Below are 17,727 nucleotides of genomic sequence, written 5' to 3'. Positions count from 1 at the left end.
CCCAACTTGTGAATATTTGTGTAATTAATTTTTCTTACCTTAGTGTATTTTTATTGTTTGGGTCTTGTTTATTTTTTTAGTTTTGAAAAATGGCATCATATAATAAAAATTGGTGGGATGGTATTTGTTCATACTGTGATGACCCTTGTCTTTATTGTGGAAGACCACACTCGTGGCAAAATTGTTTAAATTTTCCCTGGGGTGGATTGTGCGCACAATCTCAAACCCATGAGTGGAGTATTCGTGATAAGTGTGGTTTTCAAAATGGTCATTGGGATGATTGTGTTGATTGGTCCTTCCCTTCCCCAAGCCCCCGCTATGATGATTCTATTGTTTTTGATGAAAATGATAGGGCTAACGAATTGGAAGAAGTTGAGCATGACCAAAAGGGAGAGTTCAAGCTCATGTTGGAGTGCTTACTTGAAGGAGGACACAAAGAACAAAGTGCTTTGAAGGAGCTTTTGGAAAATAATCTCCAAAATTCCTTGGCACTTAATCAAAACCAAGAACTCTCAAATGCCCAAAATGAGAAAATAATATTCATGTTGGAAACCATTCTTGAAAATGAGGAAGAATGTGAGCTAAAATTTGAAGAGTCAAGAATTGAACCTCCGCCAACCGACCCCATGAGTACCAATGATGCCGAGAAAAATATGGACTTAGAATCAACCGGTGTAAATAAAAATCTGGTTGAGAATGACTCTAGTCCGGGGGAAGAAGAGGATGTCAGAATAGAAAAATTGCAAAATGAAGGTTTGAAGTCACATTCCAAGCATTTTTCAACATTAGAATTGTGTAGTGATAGAAAAATTGAACTACATGAGTCCATGAGGGACTGCGAGGAGGAAAGGAAACAACCATACATTTTACAATTTGAGGAAACAAAAAACCAAAATGACATTCCTCACATGAGAGCCAAGAAGTGCAAAATGAAGAATTTAAGGCTCGGCTCGATAATCAACTTACCACCCAATATCTCTCATGGTAAAAAACTTGATTCCAAGCTAGGTGCACAGTTCATCTCGTCCAAGTGGCGAGAAAAGTGGTAAAATTATTTGCGTCGTGCCGCGACTTTAAATCAAGCGCTTGTTGGGAGGCAACCCTATTTTATTTTATTTTTATTTATTATTGTATTATTCTTGTAGTGTAGATTTTTTATTTTTAGGAACATGGAACACAAAGCCATTGGAAGGATGTAACAACAAACCATTGGTTGGAACTAAGTGTGAGGTACCCGCACGAAGGACCAAGATTGGAGAAGTCTGAGTACCCCATGAGCTGCTAGTGCTTCGGCCTTTGGCCTACCAGGGAGTTTCTTTTACCCTCTTATTAGTATGGTGTGCATTGGGGACAATGCACAATTTTAAGTGTGGGGTGGGGGACTTGCCTTGATACTGTATTGTAGTGTACATAGACATGGAACATGTTGTAATATTGTATATGTGTTGTTGCGTATAGTTGACTGTACTCACATTAGGAGTAACTAACTTGGTCCAACGACGGACGCTTGTCGACGGGTCTCTTGAGGGTCAAAGTCGGATCTAAAAAAAAACAAAAAAAACAAACAAAGGTACAGGACTCTTCTTGAGGACGGACCACTTGGACAGTACTCTTGAGGGAAGTAGTCCATGTAGCTTCTTTTTATTTTATTTTATTTTATTGTTCTTTTCTAGGTAGTGTAGTAATTCCCTCTTGGTTTTTCTTTAAACCACGGTTCTTTTCCAAGGGTTTTATTTGAACCGGGTGTAGTTAGTTTTTTTGGGAGTAGGAGCCATTATGTTGTGTTTTGAAGTGAAGCAATATCTCTTGACTTTGTTATGCCTTGAGAATAGTGAGTACTTTGGTTGTGACGCTTAGGCTCAGTTTTTGACTCTTGTAGAAGTACCTTAAATTGTATTATCTTAACTTTGCTCAACTGCTTTGACTAGAGTGTCTTGATGAATCCAATCCTGAGTGAGTTATGTGCCATGCGTGTGTGAGGTTTGTTGTATTATGTGCATTGCATTTGATGTCTAGAACTTGCCCTGTGTGTTTGCAAAGCGAAATAGTAGTTTTGTTCAGCCTTGGAAGTGATATAGGCGTTTCTTTGTTGAGCCAGATATGTATATTTTACCCGCCTAATTGTTATGTATCATAGTTAACCCCTTTGAGCCTGTAATCTAGTTTCTTTGGCAACCATATTACAAGCCTTACCTATTTGTTTGAATTAACCATCTATTTGAACTATTGTAACCTCTCATGAGCACTTGAATTGTTATGAACTTTCTAAAAGTTAAAGTGTGGGGTGGTTGGTTTGGATTTTGAGTGAAACCAATGAAATAAGGAGAAAGGTGCACCGATTTGAAAGAGCAAGAGCCACTCGAATTGACAAAGAAAAGAAAAGAAAAAAAATAGTTGCATTGCTGTGAAAAAAAATATATTCTTTGATAGTGGTGACTCTTGATATAATTGTGCTTAAATAATTTGGGAGTTGATGTATATTGATGTGAAGGTGGAGTTTGGTTTGACATAAGTATGGGGTTTGAATGTTAAATTATATGTATTAAAGTGCTTAGGGAGGTGTAGTCACTCTTATATCTAAATGTATCTTACCCGTCCCGTAGCCTACATTACAACCAAATAAAGTCCTAATTGATCCTAGATTGAATGAGCTCGATTAGTGGAGTATTACACTACGGGCAAGCTTATGGTGCATCTTTTGTGGCATATGAATATTATTTCTGAGAGTGAGTGAATTCTTTCTATCTTGAGTTCCTAAGTGTTCTTAAATTTTATTGTGTGGAACCACTTTTTTTTTGTTGTGTAAGGGCACTTGATTCATGAAGGAAAGGTAATGTCAGTGACCTCTATATTAGAGTAAGTGGGTGAGTTGTGAATAATGCGTGGTACTTGTGAGACAAATCTTGAGGTGAAGATGTTACGCTTTTGTGCTTAGTCTATTTTAAATATTCTTGGTGTGATGAGTTAGGAAAATTGCTTTAAAAAGGTCGTGTCTATATAAAGTGTAGTTTGATTACTCGAGGACGAGCAATGGTTTAAGTGTGGGGTGTTGATGATTGGCTATAATTACGTGTTTTAGTTGATTATTACACTCTAATTTACTGCACTTTAGTTGAGTTTGCGCTTTAATCGCTAGTGTTTTGCACTAATTATGTGTTTTATGTCTTGTAGGTGTGATTCCGAGCTATATAGATGTTATGGAATAAATTTAAGTGATTTGAAGCTTTGAAGTCTGAGTAAAAGCTCAAGGAATTAAGCCGGGATCGTGTTCGGGGGTCAAATTTGATAGTTGAGAACAAACGAAGACTCGATGAGGCATATTGTGCACTGTCTAGTACAATGCACATAACGTATTACTCAGAACTCCATTTTGGCTCCATAATATATGGTTGGAAAGATAACTCAAAGGGCTACAACTTTCATGTTTTGTGTTTTTCCAAATTCCAAACGGAACAGGATAAAATACCGCGGTTTCACCGCGACCGCGGCAGAACCGCGGTAGAGTGCAGACGCAGACAATTGAAGAATCAGAGGCCATGTTTGGCCGCGGTTTGACCGCGACCACGGTAGAACCACGGCAGGAGGCGAAAATTTCAGGGACTAAAGTGCAAAACACGGGATTTTTATCCCCAAAACCCTATTTTAAACACTAGACTCCGCCCAAGAGAGACATGCATTGTTTTGGAGAGTATTTTTGGAAGAAGAACAAGTGTGAGAGATCACCCAAAACATCTTGGTTTCTTCTTCTCTTTATTTTTCTTGCAAGTTTTATGATGAATATTGTTTTAGTTTATTTACGCAATGTTTATGAGTAGCTAAATCTTTTGTCTAAGGTTTTGATGGAACCTATTTGGGGATGAACTTCTTGTTTATGTGAATATAAATTGCTAGTCTCAATCTTTATTTGTTCAACTTTGTGTATGTTGTAGTTAATTGACAGGATCCTCAATTAACTGTGCCTATTTAGTGTGCATAACTCGGGAGAGAGTGCATATTTAGGTTATTGTTGAACAACACCACTCCCAAAGTATAAGAGGGATCTATAACTGCGGGTTTAAAGGAGGGATTATGGATAACGAAGCCTTGGGTACAATCTTAAGTGAACTGTGTTAATTAAAGCTAGCTAGTGTATCTCGGGAGAGTCAATAGTATATTACTGTGATTACTCGGGAGAGATTTATGGTAAGGCGAGCATTCATGATTGATAGAGAAGTGTTGGTACATTTGTATGAAGCATAAACAGAAGGGATTCCATTAATAGGGGAAATCTTTACCTTAGCTTTATCTCATCATTGTTTACAACCTTAGCGTTTTAGTTTACAGCCTGTTTAATTTACTTGCAATCTTAGTTACTAAAGAAACCATCAACTTGTGATTCAAACATTTGGGAAGCTGGTTCTGAAGAGTTTAGTGAGTCTAGATTGTGATTGATAGGTTAACTCTCTGTGGGATTCGACTCCGGACTTGTAAACCGGATTATATTTGCAACGACCGCATTATCCTTTTTATAAGGCATAGTTGGGCGTGATCAACTTCTCATTTCTTTAAATTGGCAATTCGCCGCACTGCAAAGGTTAATCAACATGATACTGAGATAATTTGGTGGTATTGATGGCGAGTTAGAGAAAAATTCTCTGCTGGACCTTTGTCCTTCTTTTCAACCATTACCTAAATTGATGGGCCCAGTATATAAAATTTTAAGAGAAAACTATTTAGTTTGGCAGGCTAGATTTTTCTGATCAATATTAACCCAACCCATGTAATGCTACCAATATTAGCCCAACTGACTATTGTATGTTTCTCTCACTATGTCTACCTCCCCTCTTCCCACTTTCTGCCTAACATCATGGAATCAGTTTACAGTATTCTCAGTGAATATTAGTCAATAAACTTGAGAGAACACATGCTGGATATCATGTGGAGTATTTTAAATTTTGAAGAACAAGTTTCTGTTTTTAGGTAATTTGTATTTCAGAATTATTTGGCCTTAAGTGCATCTGAAGTGCAATTTTTTCACTTCAGACCTTTTCGACCTTGAGTGCATGAAAACATTTGTTGCGCTTCAGACCTATTTGGTCTTAAGTGCACTTTTTACACTTTAGACTTAATTGGCCTTAAGTGCATTGCCATTTTTTTCTACTTCAGACCCGATAAGTCTGAAACTGCTAAAGTGGATTGGCTTCCAAATTTTTGTGCAAAGTATGTATAACTTCAATTGTAACCCCAAAACTCATAAGTATTAGATGCAATTTCCCCATTATTGAGGGTGAGCAGTCTCACATACTCTGAGCTCAATACGTGTGCTACCTTTTCTTTTGGATCAGTATTACTTAGGCCCCTTCTTCGCCCCAGGGATTATATGGCCCAAAAATATGTCTAGGAAATAAAAAGCGTAAATACAAAGAATCCTTTCTATCCGGAAAATTTGACAATTATGATTTCCGAAGGTTAATTTAATCAAATTTAATGAAACATGGAAGATGGAGAAATATTCATTTAAAATTAATACTGTCCCTCTGTTTTCACATTGAAATCTTAGTTTAGTTTTGCACAGAGATTCTAGAAGATATGTAAATTGTTCATTATTTGTTGAGGATATACGTAAGCTATATGTTATTTATTTTTTAAGTAAAACTGAGACCATCTTTTTGTCAGAGTTACTTATATTTTTGGGGGGTTTGTTTATTTTTAGAAAGTGAACATTATTTTACACATATTAAAATGGAAAGATAGACATTTGATTCGAGAAGAAGAGGGTATCAAAGTTGCAAAAATACTGAAAGTACCCAAGATTGGTAATCTACTTTATTCTCAAAATATGAAAACATTGTTCAGACAATCATTTGGTCAAAGGTTCTCTCAATTGATTCTTAAAGCGAAAAAAGGAAGATTTTTTTTTTCTGGAGAGGTAATAGAATTGAGAATATTGAATAATGAAAAAAAAAATGTAAAACAACACTATGTAGGAAGGAGTTCTGATTATATTTGTGTTGAAATGTTAAAAGAAATTGCGGAAGCGTCATGAAAGGTGTTCGAATATAAATTTCAATTGGAAAATTTATGACGTCCAGTATTTCACTTGAAATACACATTCAAATCTCAAATTATTCTCTTTTATACAACCCTTAAAATACATTGGTAATTTTATGCTTATTTATGTCTTAAGATATATTATTTCTTGAGTGTATATTTATTCTATTTATGTGTCATCTCATCTTCATGAACAATTACTACTAAGAATAAAATGAGAAAAATTAATTAATTATGTCTTGAACTTCTAAAATGACAAATAATTTAAGACAAGTATTTTAAGAAATCACGACCCATAATTTGAGACAGAGGAATTGTATTTAATTTTTCACTTTATATTTCACCTGAAAGTTGAAACTTAAAAGTTCATAGCTAAACAAGTGATTGGAAATAATCTATATTATATATTATATTATATTAAAAGCATGAAGTCCATAACTTAAAAGTCAAATTACAAGAATACCCTTAACTTAAATTCCCATTTTATTAATTACCTTTTTCGGCAAAGGGCCAAATATACCCCTCTACTTTCAAATATTGTTTACCTATACCCTTTGTTATACTATTGAGCTATCCATACCCCTACCGTCATACTTTGGAACAAAAATACCCCTATTTTGGATGGAGTGCCACGTGGTAGCACCAGATTAAAATGACCCATTTTTTTTACCCAACCCATTATACAAAAAACCCACAACCCGAACCATATTTTCATTTTTCAAATTTTTAAAAGAATTTTTCAATTTGTAAAACTTAAAAAAAATTGCAAAATATTTTTGTTTTTTTAAACTGAGTAGATATTGAAAAGATTTTGGCAAACAAATTGTAAAAATTGAAAAAAATCGTTTTCTTAACAATTTTTTTTTTGTAAAAACTGTAAAAACATATTTGTAAAAACTAAAAAAATTTGTAAAAAACTGGGATTTTTTTTCCTGTTTTTAATAAAATATTTTCGTTTTTTAAAAACTGAAAAAACATATTTCCAACAAAATATTTTCGTTTATGAAAAATGTTGTTTTTTCAGTTTTTTAAAGATTTCTTTTTGTAAAAACTAAAAAACAAATTTGTATAAACTAAATCTTTTTGTAAAACTAGAAAAAAAATATTTTAGTTTTTTAACAAAATATTTTTGGTTTTTAAAAACTGAAAAAATATTATTTTCAACAAAATATTTTCGTTTTCGAAAAATATATTTTTTTCATTTTTTTAGTTTTTAAAAGAATTGTGTTTTGTAAAAACTGGAAAAACAATTTTTTTAAAAAATATTTTTTGTTTTTTATCAAAATATTTTCGTTTTTTAAAAACTGATTTTTTAAAAAAAAACTGGAAAAAAATGAAAATAGGGGTCGGGTTATGGGTTTTTTTAAAAACGGGTCGCGTAAAAAAAGAAATGGGTCGTTTTAATCTGGTGTTGCCACATGTCACTCCATCGAAAATAGGGGTATTTTTGTTTCAAAGTATGACAGTAGGCGTATAGATAACCCCATAGTATGACAGTAGGGGTATAGATAGCCCAATAGTATAACGAGGGGTACATGTAAACAATATTTGAAAGTAGAGGGGTATATTTAGCTCTTTGCTGTACCTTTTTAAATTAATAAAAGAATTAATCTGTACTCTATTAAAAGCACGAAGGCCCTTAGCGAAATATCGTTCGCCTTTTTTACCCTTTTAATATGTAGTTCACGTTGGACAAAATAGTCATTAATTATTTTTCTAATATTTAGACTTTTCAAATTAATTTAAAGTTTGACTATTAAGTCTTTCCTTATTTGAGTTAGGTAAAAAATATTCTTTCCTTTTTTAAATTAATTTTTTTCAAAGAATTATTAGTTGAGCTTTTCAATATCTTCTAAAACAATAGTAATTAGATGACTTTAGAAGTGGTTATCCAAGTTTTGACAATTCTTTTTTCTGAATCCAAAAAAAAAGTGTGGGCTTGTCAAAGAAATAAAAAAAAATAATACTATAATAGTAGGCAACATTTCAAAAATATAGTGAATTTCTAAAAACAATTACAACTCCGTTATATTGGCTGTACCTTTTTAATTAAGGAAGAAATAATAAAGTTCTAGCCAATTTTTTATTAATTTGACCCAAAATAAAAATACATATTAAAATAGATAGTTATTTGCATATAAAAAATAACAAATAATACACAATTGGTACTTTATTATTTTAGCTAAAACTATTTTTATTTTGCTAGAAAAGATAAAATATACAATTGGATCAAATAGACACGATATCTAAAGAAGAAATTAAAAATACAAAATTGGATAAAGTATACGTTTGTATATTAACATGAAGCAAGAAAAAATACATAATTATATTGTAATAAATAAAGAATTATATTAACGATTAAAAATATTACATCTTATCCAAGTTAATTTTTTATTTTTTTCACTTTCACGCGCCTAAAGGAGCGTGCAAGTATTACGCTCTTTACCACGTTAACGTCCAGGAGTAACAACAATCAAATAGCCAACTTTGGGGGTAATTAAGACTACAATTTATTTAGGGATGTAATTGATTTTGTGCAAAGTTTAGAGGATTTTTTTTTTTTAACATAGCCTCCATATTTTTGGCTCATATATTAACATGGTCCTTTTAGAATTCATTAACGGTAATTAATCCATAACAATCTTAGACTCTTACTTCTATAAAAGAAAATATCGAATGCATAATTATGTGCTTGGACAAAAAAAAAAAACTCACTCCAAAATGAAGAAATAGTAGATTAATCAAAATGTAACAGTTAAATAATACCTTTTGCAATAATAATTTAGTCTTTTCTAATATGTTAAAAATAATTGATATGATATTTCTTATTGATCATAGAAATAGAACAATTGTATTTTGGTCTTGAGAGTTTCCTTATTCGTTGAATTTAGCTAATTAGGATCAATAATTTTTAGAAACTTAATCTTTTGTTAATTTTTATTTTATAACTCAAAACACAAATTTTAATATAATATTTATATAATTTTCTAAAATTTTATATTCGTTGAGATAGGTTACACGCGCAACGCGCGTATCCTAAAACTAGTGCCTACATAGTAAGCCAATGCTCCATACGCCTCTTTTGAAAAATACCACGAAGAGGTGCCACCTTTTAGTTGTATTCTCGTGAAAAATCAAAAACTCCTATGACAGTTTGTTTTCACTCTTGGATTTTCTCTGTTAATATATGGGGAGACAATACCAGCAATTGTAAAGATAACTTATCGAATGTAAGTACAGTTAAAATTCTGTAATCTGTTTTGAGTTTCGAAGGATGTTATGAAAACTTTATTTTCGACGGATTGTAATTCATTGTTAAGAATTAAGATTATGTTAGTATTATTTTCTCTTGTCATGTCGTTCTTTAAATTGGATAGAAAAAAAAGAAGGAAAGATGGGGAAAAGGACATGTAAGTGTTGTAAAATTGTTATTAAATGAAAAATAAAGATTGTTGTTTCTCGATCATTGTTTGTCCAATTATGTCGTGTTTAAATATAAATTTCAGCGTATAATCTTTGGGTTTTGACTATTGTGATTGAAATTTACTAATCTAAAAGTTTGAAGAACTTAATTATCTTCTGTATTTTATATGGGTGTTAGTTTCTTATGGAGTAATTGTTAAGGTTTCCTTCGATGAAGGTGTATTACAAACCTTTTAGATTGATGGGAAAGATTTCTTATGAAATGGAAGAAGAAAACTAAATGTTTTTTAAAGATTACTTCTCCAATTATGTTGATTAAAATGTATATATCAGTGTAGAAGCTTGGGATTCTGAGAGATGAATATGAAGAATTTATCTTTTATAATTAATTATTTTTTCAGTCATTTTTGTTTATAAATTATAATGTTTTCGCTTTGAATTTTCGCATGTTTGAGAACTTTCACGGCACATATTTGTAGCCAATTTTAGGGAAAAAAACAAAGAAAAACAATTCTTTAGTAGAATATAGTTGAAAATTTGAACTTAGATTGGCTACATGAGAATATATTTATATATGATACGCCCTCAAGATAGCTGGCCGAATGGCATACACACAACATATTATTACATCTAATCAATATAGATAGTGTTAATAAAGTTGACAAACTAAGAAGACCCTTCTTATGTGAATGAAATTCAGAAATTCAATTATGACTATGTCCAAAGTGGGTGATTTTGGAGTGATAATAAAATCATACTCTTTAAGTATTCAGCAACTAAAAGTTTTGCGGATAAAGCTGATTATGTACTAACATTGGCTACCTTAATGGGTTTCTACATCTATTTTTATAATTTGTTATTAAACTGACATATGTTCTGTGAAAGACACTTCTTGCATTATTGATATTCAAAAATTACGAAGGACACCAAAAGCAAATGTCCAGTGACCCAAGTCTTTTGTTGATTTAACCTTTTATATCCACTTATACAATTTGAACTCTAACATTTACATGCATTAATAACTACGTTCTCTGTTTTAAAAAGATTGTCTTAGTTTGATTTGTCACAGACTTTAATAAAAAAGTAAATTTTTTAAGTATGGTCTTAAATAAGCCATAAAATTTATGTGGCTGCAAAACGTTTGAAACTTGTGGTTTGAATCATAACATTTGTATGGCTATAAATACTTCATATAAAGGAAATATTGAAAATTACCAATCTTTTTGAAACATACAAATAAAGAAATAGTGCCAATTTTTTTGAAAATAAAAAGCAACCCTTGATATTTTCGGAAAGAGCAATTAAATTGTTATGTGGTTGAAAGATAGAGAAGATAAAGTTAACGCAAAAATACTGCTTTCGATATTGTTTCTTAGAGCAATTAAATTTCAAAAGGAAGGTATCAAAAAATAGTTGACAGTGCAATGTGAAAACGGAGTTGGATTCTGTGAAAGAGTATGCATGTTGGCTTATTCATAAAAGATCTAAAGATTATGCGAGAATGCTAGCTGGTTTATTCAATTTGTAATTTAGAACTAAATTAATGTTTTTTGAGTATGCACTTCCTATTATTAGCATATATATTTCGCAAGAATATAATATGACATACACGTGGAGAGACTAGTGTACTGAAATATTGTGGCTAAACATGTACGTTAGATTAAAAAGAAAAATGTAACGTGCAGCTAATCATCATAATGGAAGTAGATATTACTGCCGCTACTACTGCCAATTAAAAATATAAAAAAAAACTTGCTTTTTTTCTTTTAAAAACTTAAAAGCTACCTAGCTCATCATCAATTTCTAAAGCAAAAGCATTTCCTAGTTATAACATGAAGCTTCTGAAAAGGAAAAAAGAAAAAGTGAAAGGTATATAAAGCAAAAACCAACAGCAAGATTCTCTTTTTAATCAGCAAAACACTTTCCTAATGCGACAGTCTTCCTTAACTATACAAATCTTGGTGCAGAAGATCAAACTCAACACCTTCAAGCAATTTAGTCTCATATGGCCATTTCATTAGCAAACAATTGGACATCAACTCAGTCCATCTTAATAATTTTTCTTACACTTCAGTTTCTGATCATCACAGAAGCTCAATCAAGAATCTGCAGAAATTCTTGTGGTGATATTCCAATTCAGTACCCTTTTGGCATTGATGATGGCTGTGGCAGTCCATATTATAGGCATGTTCTTGTTTGCACAGGTGGTCAACTTCAACTTAGAACTCCTTCTGGTAGATATCCTGTTAGAAATTTAAGCTATACTGATCCGCATATTCTTGTAACTGACCCCTTAATGTGGAATTGCCTAGATGGTGACAATTTTCGACCAACCAGGCCATTTAGTCTAGATACTAGCACACATTTCACTTTATCTCCTGAAAATGACTACTTGTTCTTCAACTGTAGTGAAAGTGATGTGATAGTTGAGCCAAAACCAATGTTCTGCGAGCGTTTTCCTGATCAGTGTGATTCAACGTGTGATAGTTCGAGTTATCTTTGTAGGCATATGCCTGAATGTCCTTCTGCATTGAGGAGTAGCTCTTGTTGTTCTTACTATCCCAAAGCTACTGAATCTTTGAGGCTAATGTTGAAGCATTGTGCTAGCTATACTAGTGTTTATTGGAGAAATCTTGGTGCTACGCCCGCGTTTGATCAGGCCCCTGAGTATGGAATTAGAGTTGATTTTGATATTCCAGTGACTACACGATGCCTGCAGTGTCAAGATACTGCTAAGGGAGGGGGAACTTGTGGCTTTGATACAGAAACACAGGATTTCTTGTGCCTGTGTGACAAAGGGAACAGTACAACCTACTGTAATGGTATGTCTGAAGAATTTAAGTTATATACACTAAGTATAATTTAACATGTTAGAGTAAGTTATTCATCGAATCTTGTTATATAAAGTTACTGGCAATTACCATTGTGTAAACATTTTTTTCTACGGTTAATGCATAGAACTTAAACACATTATTGTAGTATCTCAAAAATGCTAGCTGTCTATTTTCTATTTTTTTGTCATCATTGCTTGATTTTCAAAATGCGTCAGTACTAAAGGAATGTTTATTAATTATGTTAAGGTAAATCTTGATTAAGTATAAATGGCTCAAGTTAATTTACTTTTAATGATTTACAGATCGTACGAGCTCTCACAGAAGAGGAGTCGTTGCAGGTACTTATTAGATTTTGTTGATCAATGACCAATTAATTTGCTAAGAGCTTTCAACTTCATACATTTCTTGCAGCCTCTTGCAGAAATGCATGGTAAGGCTGCGTACGATAGACCTTTGTGGTCCGGCCCTTCCCCGGACCCCGCATAGCGGGAGCTTAGTGCACCGGGCTGTCCTTTCTGAGATTTCTTGTACAAAATCTATTTGAAATGATGCAGGAACAGCAACTGCAGTGTCAGTTGCAGGGGCATTTGGAATAGGAGCTGGTGTATGGTACTTGAGGAAACTGAGAACAAAAGCACCAGTAACTCATGGAGTTCAAACCAATGAGAATAGACTTTTCTGAGAGCATCTTCTGAAGTAAAAAAGAAAAAAGAATTGCTGTATTTCTTCTTTTCTTTACCATTTTTCAAGTTTTTCCCCCTTCTCTCTTTTAATTCTTTTATATAGCATAATCTTGCACTTTAATTGGTTCTGTTTGTAAGTTTAAGGAACCAACTTTTTGGTCTTGCATGTTTGGCATTGCTTGAATGTGGAGTAAAGGAATGTCTTGGAGAAACTGCTGCTCTGCACCTTGTGAGGTCATGTTTGTTATACAAAAGACGGTCAAATCACTGTTTACTTTTTCTAGCCGGTATACATAGATTATACATAGTTATACACATGAACTATACATATAATATATATATATCTGCAAGCTATTTTTAGTTTAAGAGATTAGGTGGACGGCTATTTGGGTTAATTCTTCTTTTCTCAGCTCCCTTTCCTGCGTGAACCAAATTCGATTCTAAGTAGAGATTCCAAGATTACCAAAAACTAGTTAAGTTGGTTGATTGTATAGTTCATCTATTTGATTTCTCTGATGTCTAGTTTTGAAATTGAACTTTTGTTGCAATCTGTACTCTTAGTAGCAGAGATAATGAAGATGATAGAAGCATATACAGCTCAACAGGCAATAGAAAAGTTACTCCTTTGATATTATATTACACCCTTCTAAAATCCATTGTCATTCTCAACAAAACAAACTGTGTTACAGTACTATAAACTATGAGGAATACAACTTTCTCCATATCTCAAAGAAACTTAAATCTCCAAAATCCTGAATCGTTCTTGAACTTACCAAATATGGTATACGTTAAGTATAAATTAAACACGCTTCCAAAATTATGTCTACTTCGAGGCATTAAAAAATGCTGCCAAAGATATACAGGGAATGGTGATAGGAAAAGGAAAGAAGAAATTTTGTATGATTAGCAAGGTTCACTGACAACACATTGAAGAGGACCAGCATCAGAAGTTAAAGAGGGAGTTAACGATCCTTGAGCAACGATAAACGATTGTCCTCTTGTGTATTTTGGAGCAATACTTCCATATCCAGATGGATTAAAATATGCTCCATTCACAAACACATCTTTTGAGGACCTCCATTTCCAACTCTTCCATCCCCCTTCATGAGTTTCCCTCTTGGTGACCTGTTATATATATCATGACTAATATAAGATCATCTGTATATAGCAATGGCAATGACATTAGTGTAAGTTGTTTTTTCGTCGCTAATTTCTAAATTTGTGGTTCTCAAAAAAGTAAAACTTCAAACTGGAAAAGCAATGAAGAAAGTGAAAATATCTGATCTTCTGGACACTGAAGAACAAGTAGCTTGATATTTGCATACCTCTTTGTCGTATGAGTCTGGAGCAATGAAATAATTTCCCTCACTGAATATTGTTGGATCTGCACTCCCACCAATGGCATACATTAACCATTGATCATAATAATTATTGGCCACATGAGCATAACCAAATCTAACCCTGTAACACAAATTATTGTCAAATGTTTAATAATCTTGATTACTGTTGAATACTAGGTTCAACAGCATCTTACACTCACCATTCCAAATTATTGTGATTAATCTTGGATAATCTTAATTATGTACCTTGGCATTCTTTGAACTAGTTCACGGCCAAAATGGTTGAAAACTACCGTGACTTTCATGCTTCTGTCTGCAGTATATTCATCATTGTGCCCCAACAACATAACCTGGAAATTTGATTTAAGGTCAGAACTGAAAAGATCACCTCAACTATCTGTCAAAGGTGGATCCAAGATTTTATTTCATCTAATGTGGATTATTGTACAACCGAATCAATCAACCATACCTCAATTTCAAGTCAGTTGGGGTGACAACTTATTATAAATGTACATATTTTTAAAAAAATTCACTACATGTAATTTGACTCGAAAAGTTGGAGATCACTTACTTTGTCATGCTCAGTGAAGTAATTGTTGGAGATAGTTACTGCAGTTGAAGCATGAGTAACATCGAGTAGGCCATCCGTTGCGCGAGCAAGATAACAATGATCAATCCAAACATTAGACGATCCAAACACACTTATGGCATCACCATCAGAGCCCAATCTTTCACCAACATGTTCAGGACTACTACGAACCATCCCTTTTTTACTAGGCTTACAATCATGGATACTAATCCCATGAATAATAACATTTGTAACATAGTCCAATGTTATGCATGGACCATTAGAAATCTCAATTTTGGCACCTCTGCCATCTATAGTCTTGTGACTATTGACCATAAGTTCATTCTTAAGTGTAAGTACCATGTCCTTTTTGAAAATGATCCAAAGTGGCTCGGACTGAATAACGCCATACCTAAGAGTGCCTGGTTCAGGATTTACAGGATCATCAGAAGGGTCAGTGACCACGTAAATGTCACCATATTTACCTCCTATAGCATTACTTCCAAACCCTATTGCACAATCTGATAAAGCCTTGCGATTGGACGCCCAATCGTCGTTCAATCTCCAACACGAATCAATGACATTTAGGAGGTTTTTGTGAGGCTGAGGATAATAACTTGGAAGATAATCATCTACAGCTTTAGTTTCATGTTCATGACTTGATTTACTAGCTAATACTATGGTAGAAACTGAACATATTACAAGCCATGAAATTAGTTGAAAGGAACTTGATTTTGCCATGGCTTGTGAGATACAACGAGAAGACGCACAAGAATGAAATTTAAATAGTCTGTAGTAGAAGTGGTTAGCATGTTGGAAATATGTCAATTTCAACTAGCTGTTTGGTGAGGTTTTGGGAACTTAATTATGAACGTGAGAGCACGAGCTACACAATAGAAGATGCGTTGAACTATTTGAATAAGCATTGCCTAGGTGCAAATATTAGCATCATAATCATTGACCGAAGAAAGAATAAATTATCCCAAGTTTGAGCTTTGTGACTTCTAAAGTGAGACACGTATTTTCTAAAACGTTAACTGATGTACTGGAAAATCAGGATCATTGTTTAATAAATTCGAATATCATATAACAGTACATAATTTAATATTCATGAAACCAAGACCCGGCCACGTAACAATATTTCCACTCTCACATAGTGGTAGCGCTTATAACATGAGTAAAACTAGGTCACGTTAATCAACTTTATCTTGTCAAATTTTTAATCCCGCGATAACACTTTTTCGACAACAAGAAATTCACTTAAGATAATCACGTCTTTGCTAAGCATCATGCAAAATGACCACTAGCCTTCCATTGTATTTCACAAACTGATTTTATGGGGTCTCGTTATTTCTCCATTCAGCTGGTTTTATCGCAAAACCTGATTTATTGTGTTAGCACCCTTCTAAGAGTGTTAGGAGCCTGATTTCAACTAATGATTGTTTTTTTTCTTTCTTTTATTTTTGTTGATAAAAATGGTGTCGGGCTAATTTGTGCACACCTCGACATGATAATTTATATGAGTCCACCAAACTATAGAGTACCAGATCCTCTATGAGTTTCTACTGAGAATACTAATAAAACATTAAGTAAATAAGACAGAGAGTTTTACGTGGAAAAATTCCTACTCAAGGGGATGAAAAATCACGACCTACACTGGTAGGATTTCAACTTCACTATGAGCAAATTTTAGATTACAACCTATGCAATCTAGAAATTAAACTCTTAATCCCTCACTAACTTGTAATACACCTATTACAAGCCACTTTGCAATACACCTATTACAAAGACTTCAACTCATGACTAACTCTAGTCACGACACAAACACAAAAGGTTTATGGTTTTATAAAGGGGTTCCTAAGCAACGCTTCTAACTAAGCAATTTAGGAATCACAATGAAAAACAATAAAAAAGTTACAACTCAACTAAAGACAACAAAATACTAGGTTTTGGATCTGGTCCGTAGTAGCGTTTAACTTTGTTCTTGAGGCTCTTGAGAATTAAATTTGTTGTTTCAGAAGGCTTGAATGCTTGTAGTGAATTCTCAAGTATTCAAATGATGTTTTGTTGTAATACACCTTTGATGCCATCATTTGAATGATGTAAGCACTTGGTTGGTCAAATGACAAGTGACTACAGAACTGTGCTGCACTGTGTGCACTATTTATGTGGCAGTCACTTTCCAGCTGTACACAGTTGACTTTCGTACTGCTGTCAGGGACACACAAGAGATCAGGTTCCTGTGTTGGTTCTCTGTCTTCTACAGTTGCAGCAGTTCATATTAGCTAGAGTCCGTTGATTAACAATGTATACCAAGTGTGTCAGGTTCCCTATCTGGTTCTTGACAGTAAGTTTGTTAGATCATCAAAACATAAGGCTAAGACATTGAAAACCCATCAATTTCCCCCTTTTTGATGATGACAAACTTATACATTGATGACATATTTTTAGAGCAGAAATAACCAGATGAAGCAACAGGAACTTCACAAGTTTTCCCTGATTTTATGCTTCCCCTTTAATCAGATCCCTGTTTCAATTATACTTCCCCCTTTTGGCATCACTAAAAATACACAAGCAGGCAATCAACATAAAGAAGTCTAGCCTAGCTAAATTATGCCGCATATGTGCACACAACATGATAGAAAATAGAAATAGAGAACACAAGCATTTAGATAACAAAAGAGGATATTTTTTATATATAAAACGTATGCCTTTGCTTATAAAGCAAAGGCAAAGATTGGACTGTTGACATTGAGAGCAGTGTAGATGCATCCCATCTACATCAAAAAAAAAAAACAACTACCAAGTCATTCAAACAAGAACAAAAAATCCAGAAACTAGTCACTGAA

At 33.3% G+C, this 17,727-nt stretch overlaps 2 protein-coding genes across 2 annotated transcripts; one reads left to right on the top strand and one right to left on the bottom strand.

Moving 5' to 3' along the window:
• The first annotated feature begins 11,291 nt into the window (after window positions 1-11,291).
• LOC107807471 (LEAF RUST 10 DISEASE-RESISTANCE LOCUS RECEPTOR-LIKE PROTEIN KINASE-like 2.7) lies at window positions 11,292-13,252 on the top strand. The gene is made up of 3 exons (XM_016631876.2): window positions 11,292-12,275; window positions 12,590-12,625; window positions 12,842-13,252. The coding sequence occupies exons 1-3, from the start codon at window positions 11,459-11,461 to the stop codon at window positions 12,967-12,969; spliced, it is 981 nt and encodes a 326-aa protein (XP_016487362.2). The 5' UTR covers window positions 11,292-11,458; the 3' UTR covers window positions 12,970-13,252.
• A 621-nt stretch (window positions 13,253-13,873) lies between these two features.
• Window positions 13,874-15,619, bottom strand: LOC107807472 (putative pectate lyase 16). Its single transcript, XM_075248280.1, has 4 exons — window positions 14,882-15,619; window positions 14,557-14,660; window positions 14,296-14,431; window positions 13,874-14,095 (listed from the first exon to the last, which is right to left on the bottom strand). Exons 1-4 carry the CDS (start codon window positions 15,617-15,619, stop codon window positions 13,874-13,876), a joined length of 1,200 nt encoding a protein of 399 aa, XP_075104381.1.
• Window positions 15,620-17,727: the final 2,108 nt, after the last annotated feature.

This window comes from Nicotiana tabacum, chromosome 3 (genome assembly GCF_000715075.1).
Source record: "Nicotiana tabacum cultivar K326 chromosome 3, ASM71507v2, whole genome shotgun sequence".
Taxonomy (NCBI): Eukaryota; Viridiplantae; Streptophyta; class Magnoliopsida; order Solanales; family Solanaceae; genus Nicotiana; species Nicotiana tabacum.
The sequence above is the reverse complement of the archived record's forward strand: the minus strand, read 5'-3'. Positions and strand labels throughout refer to the sequence as shown.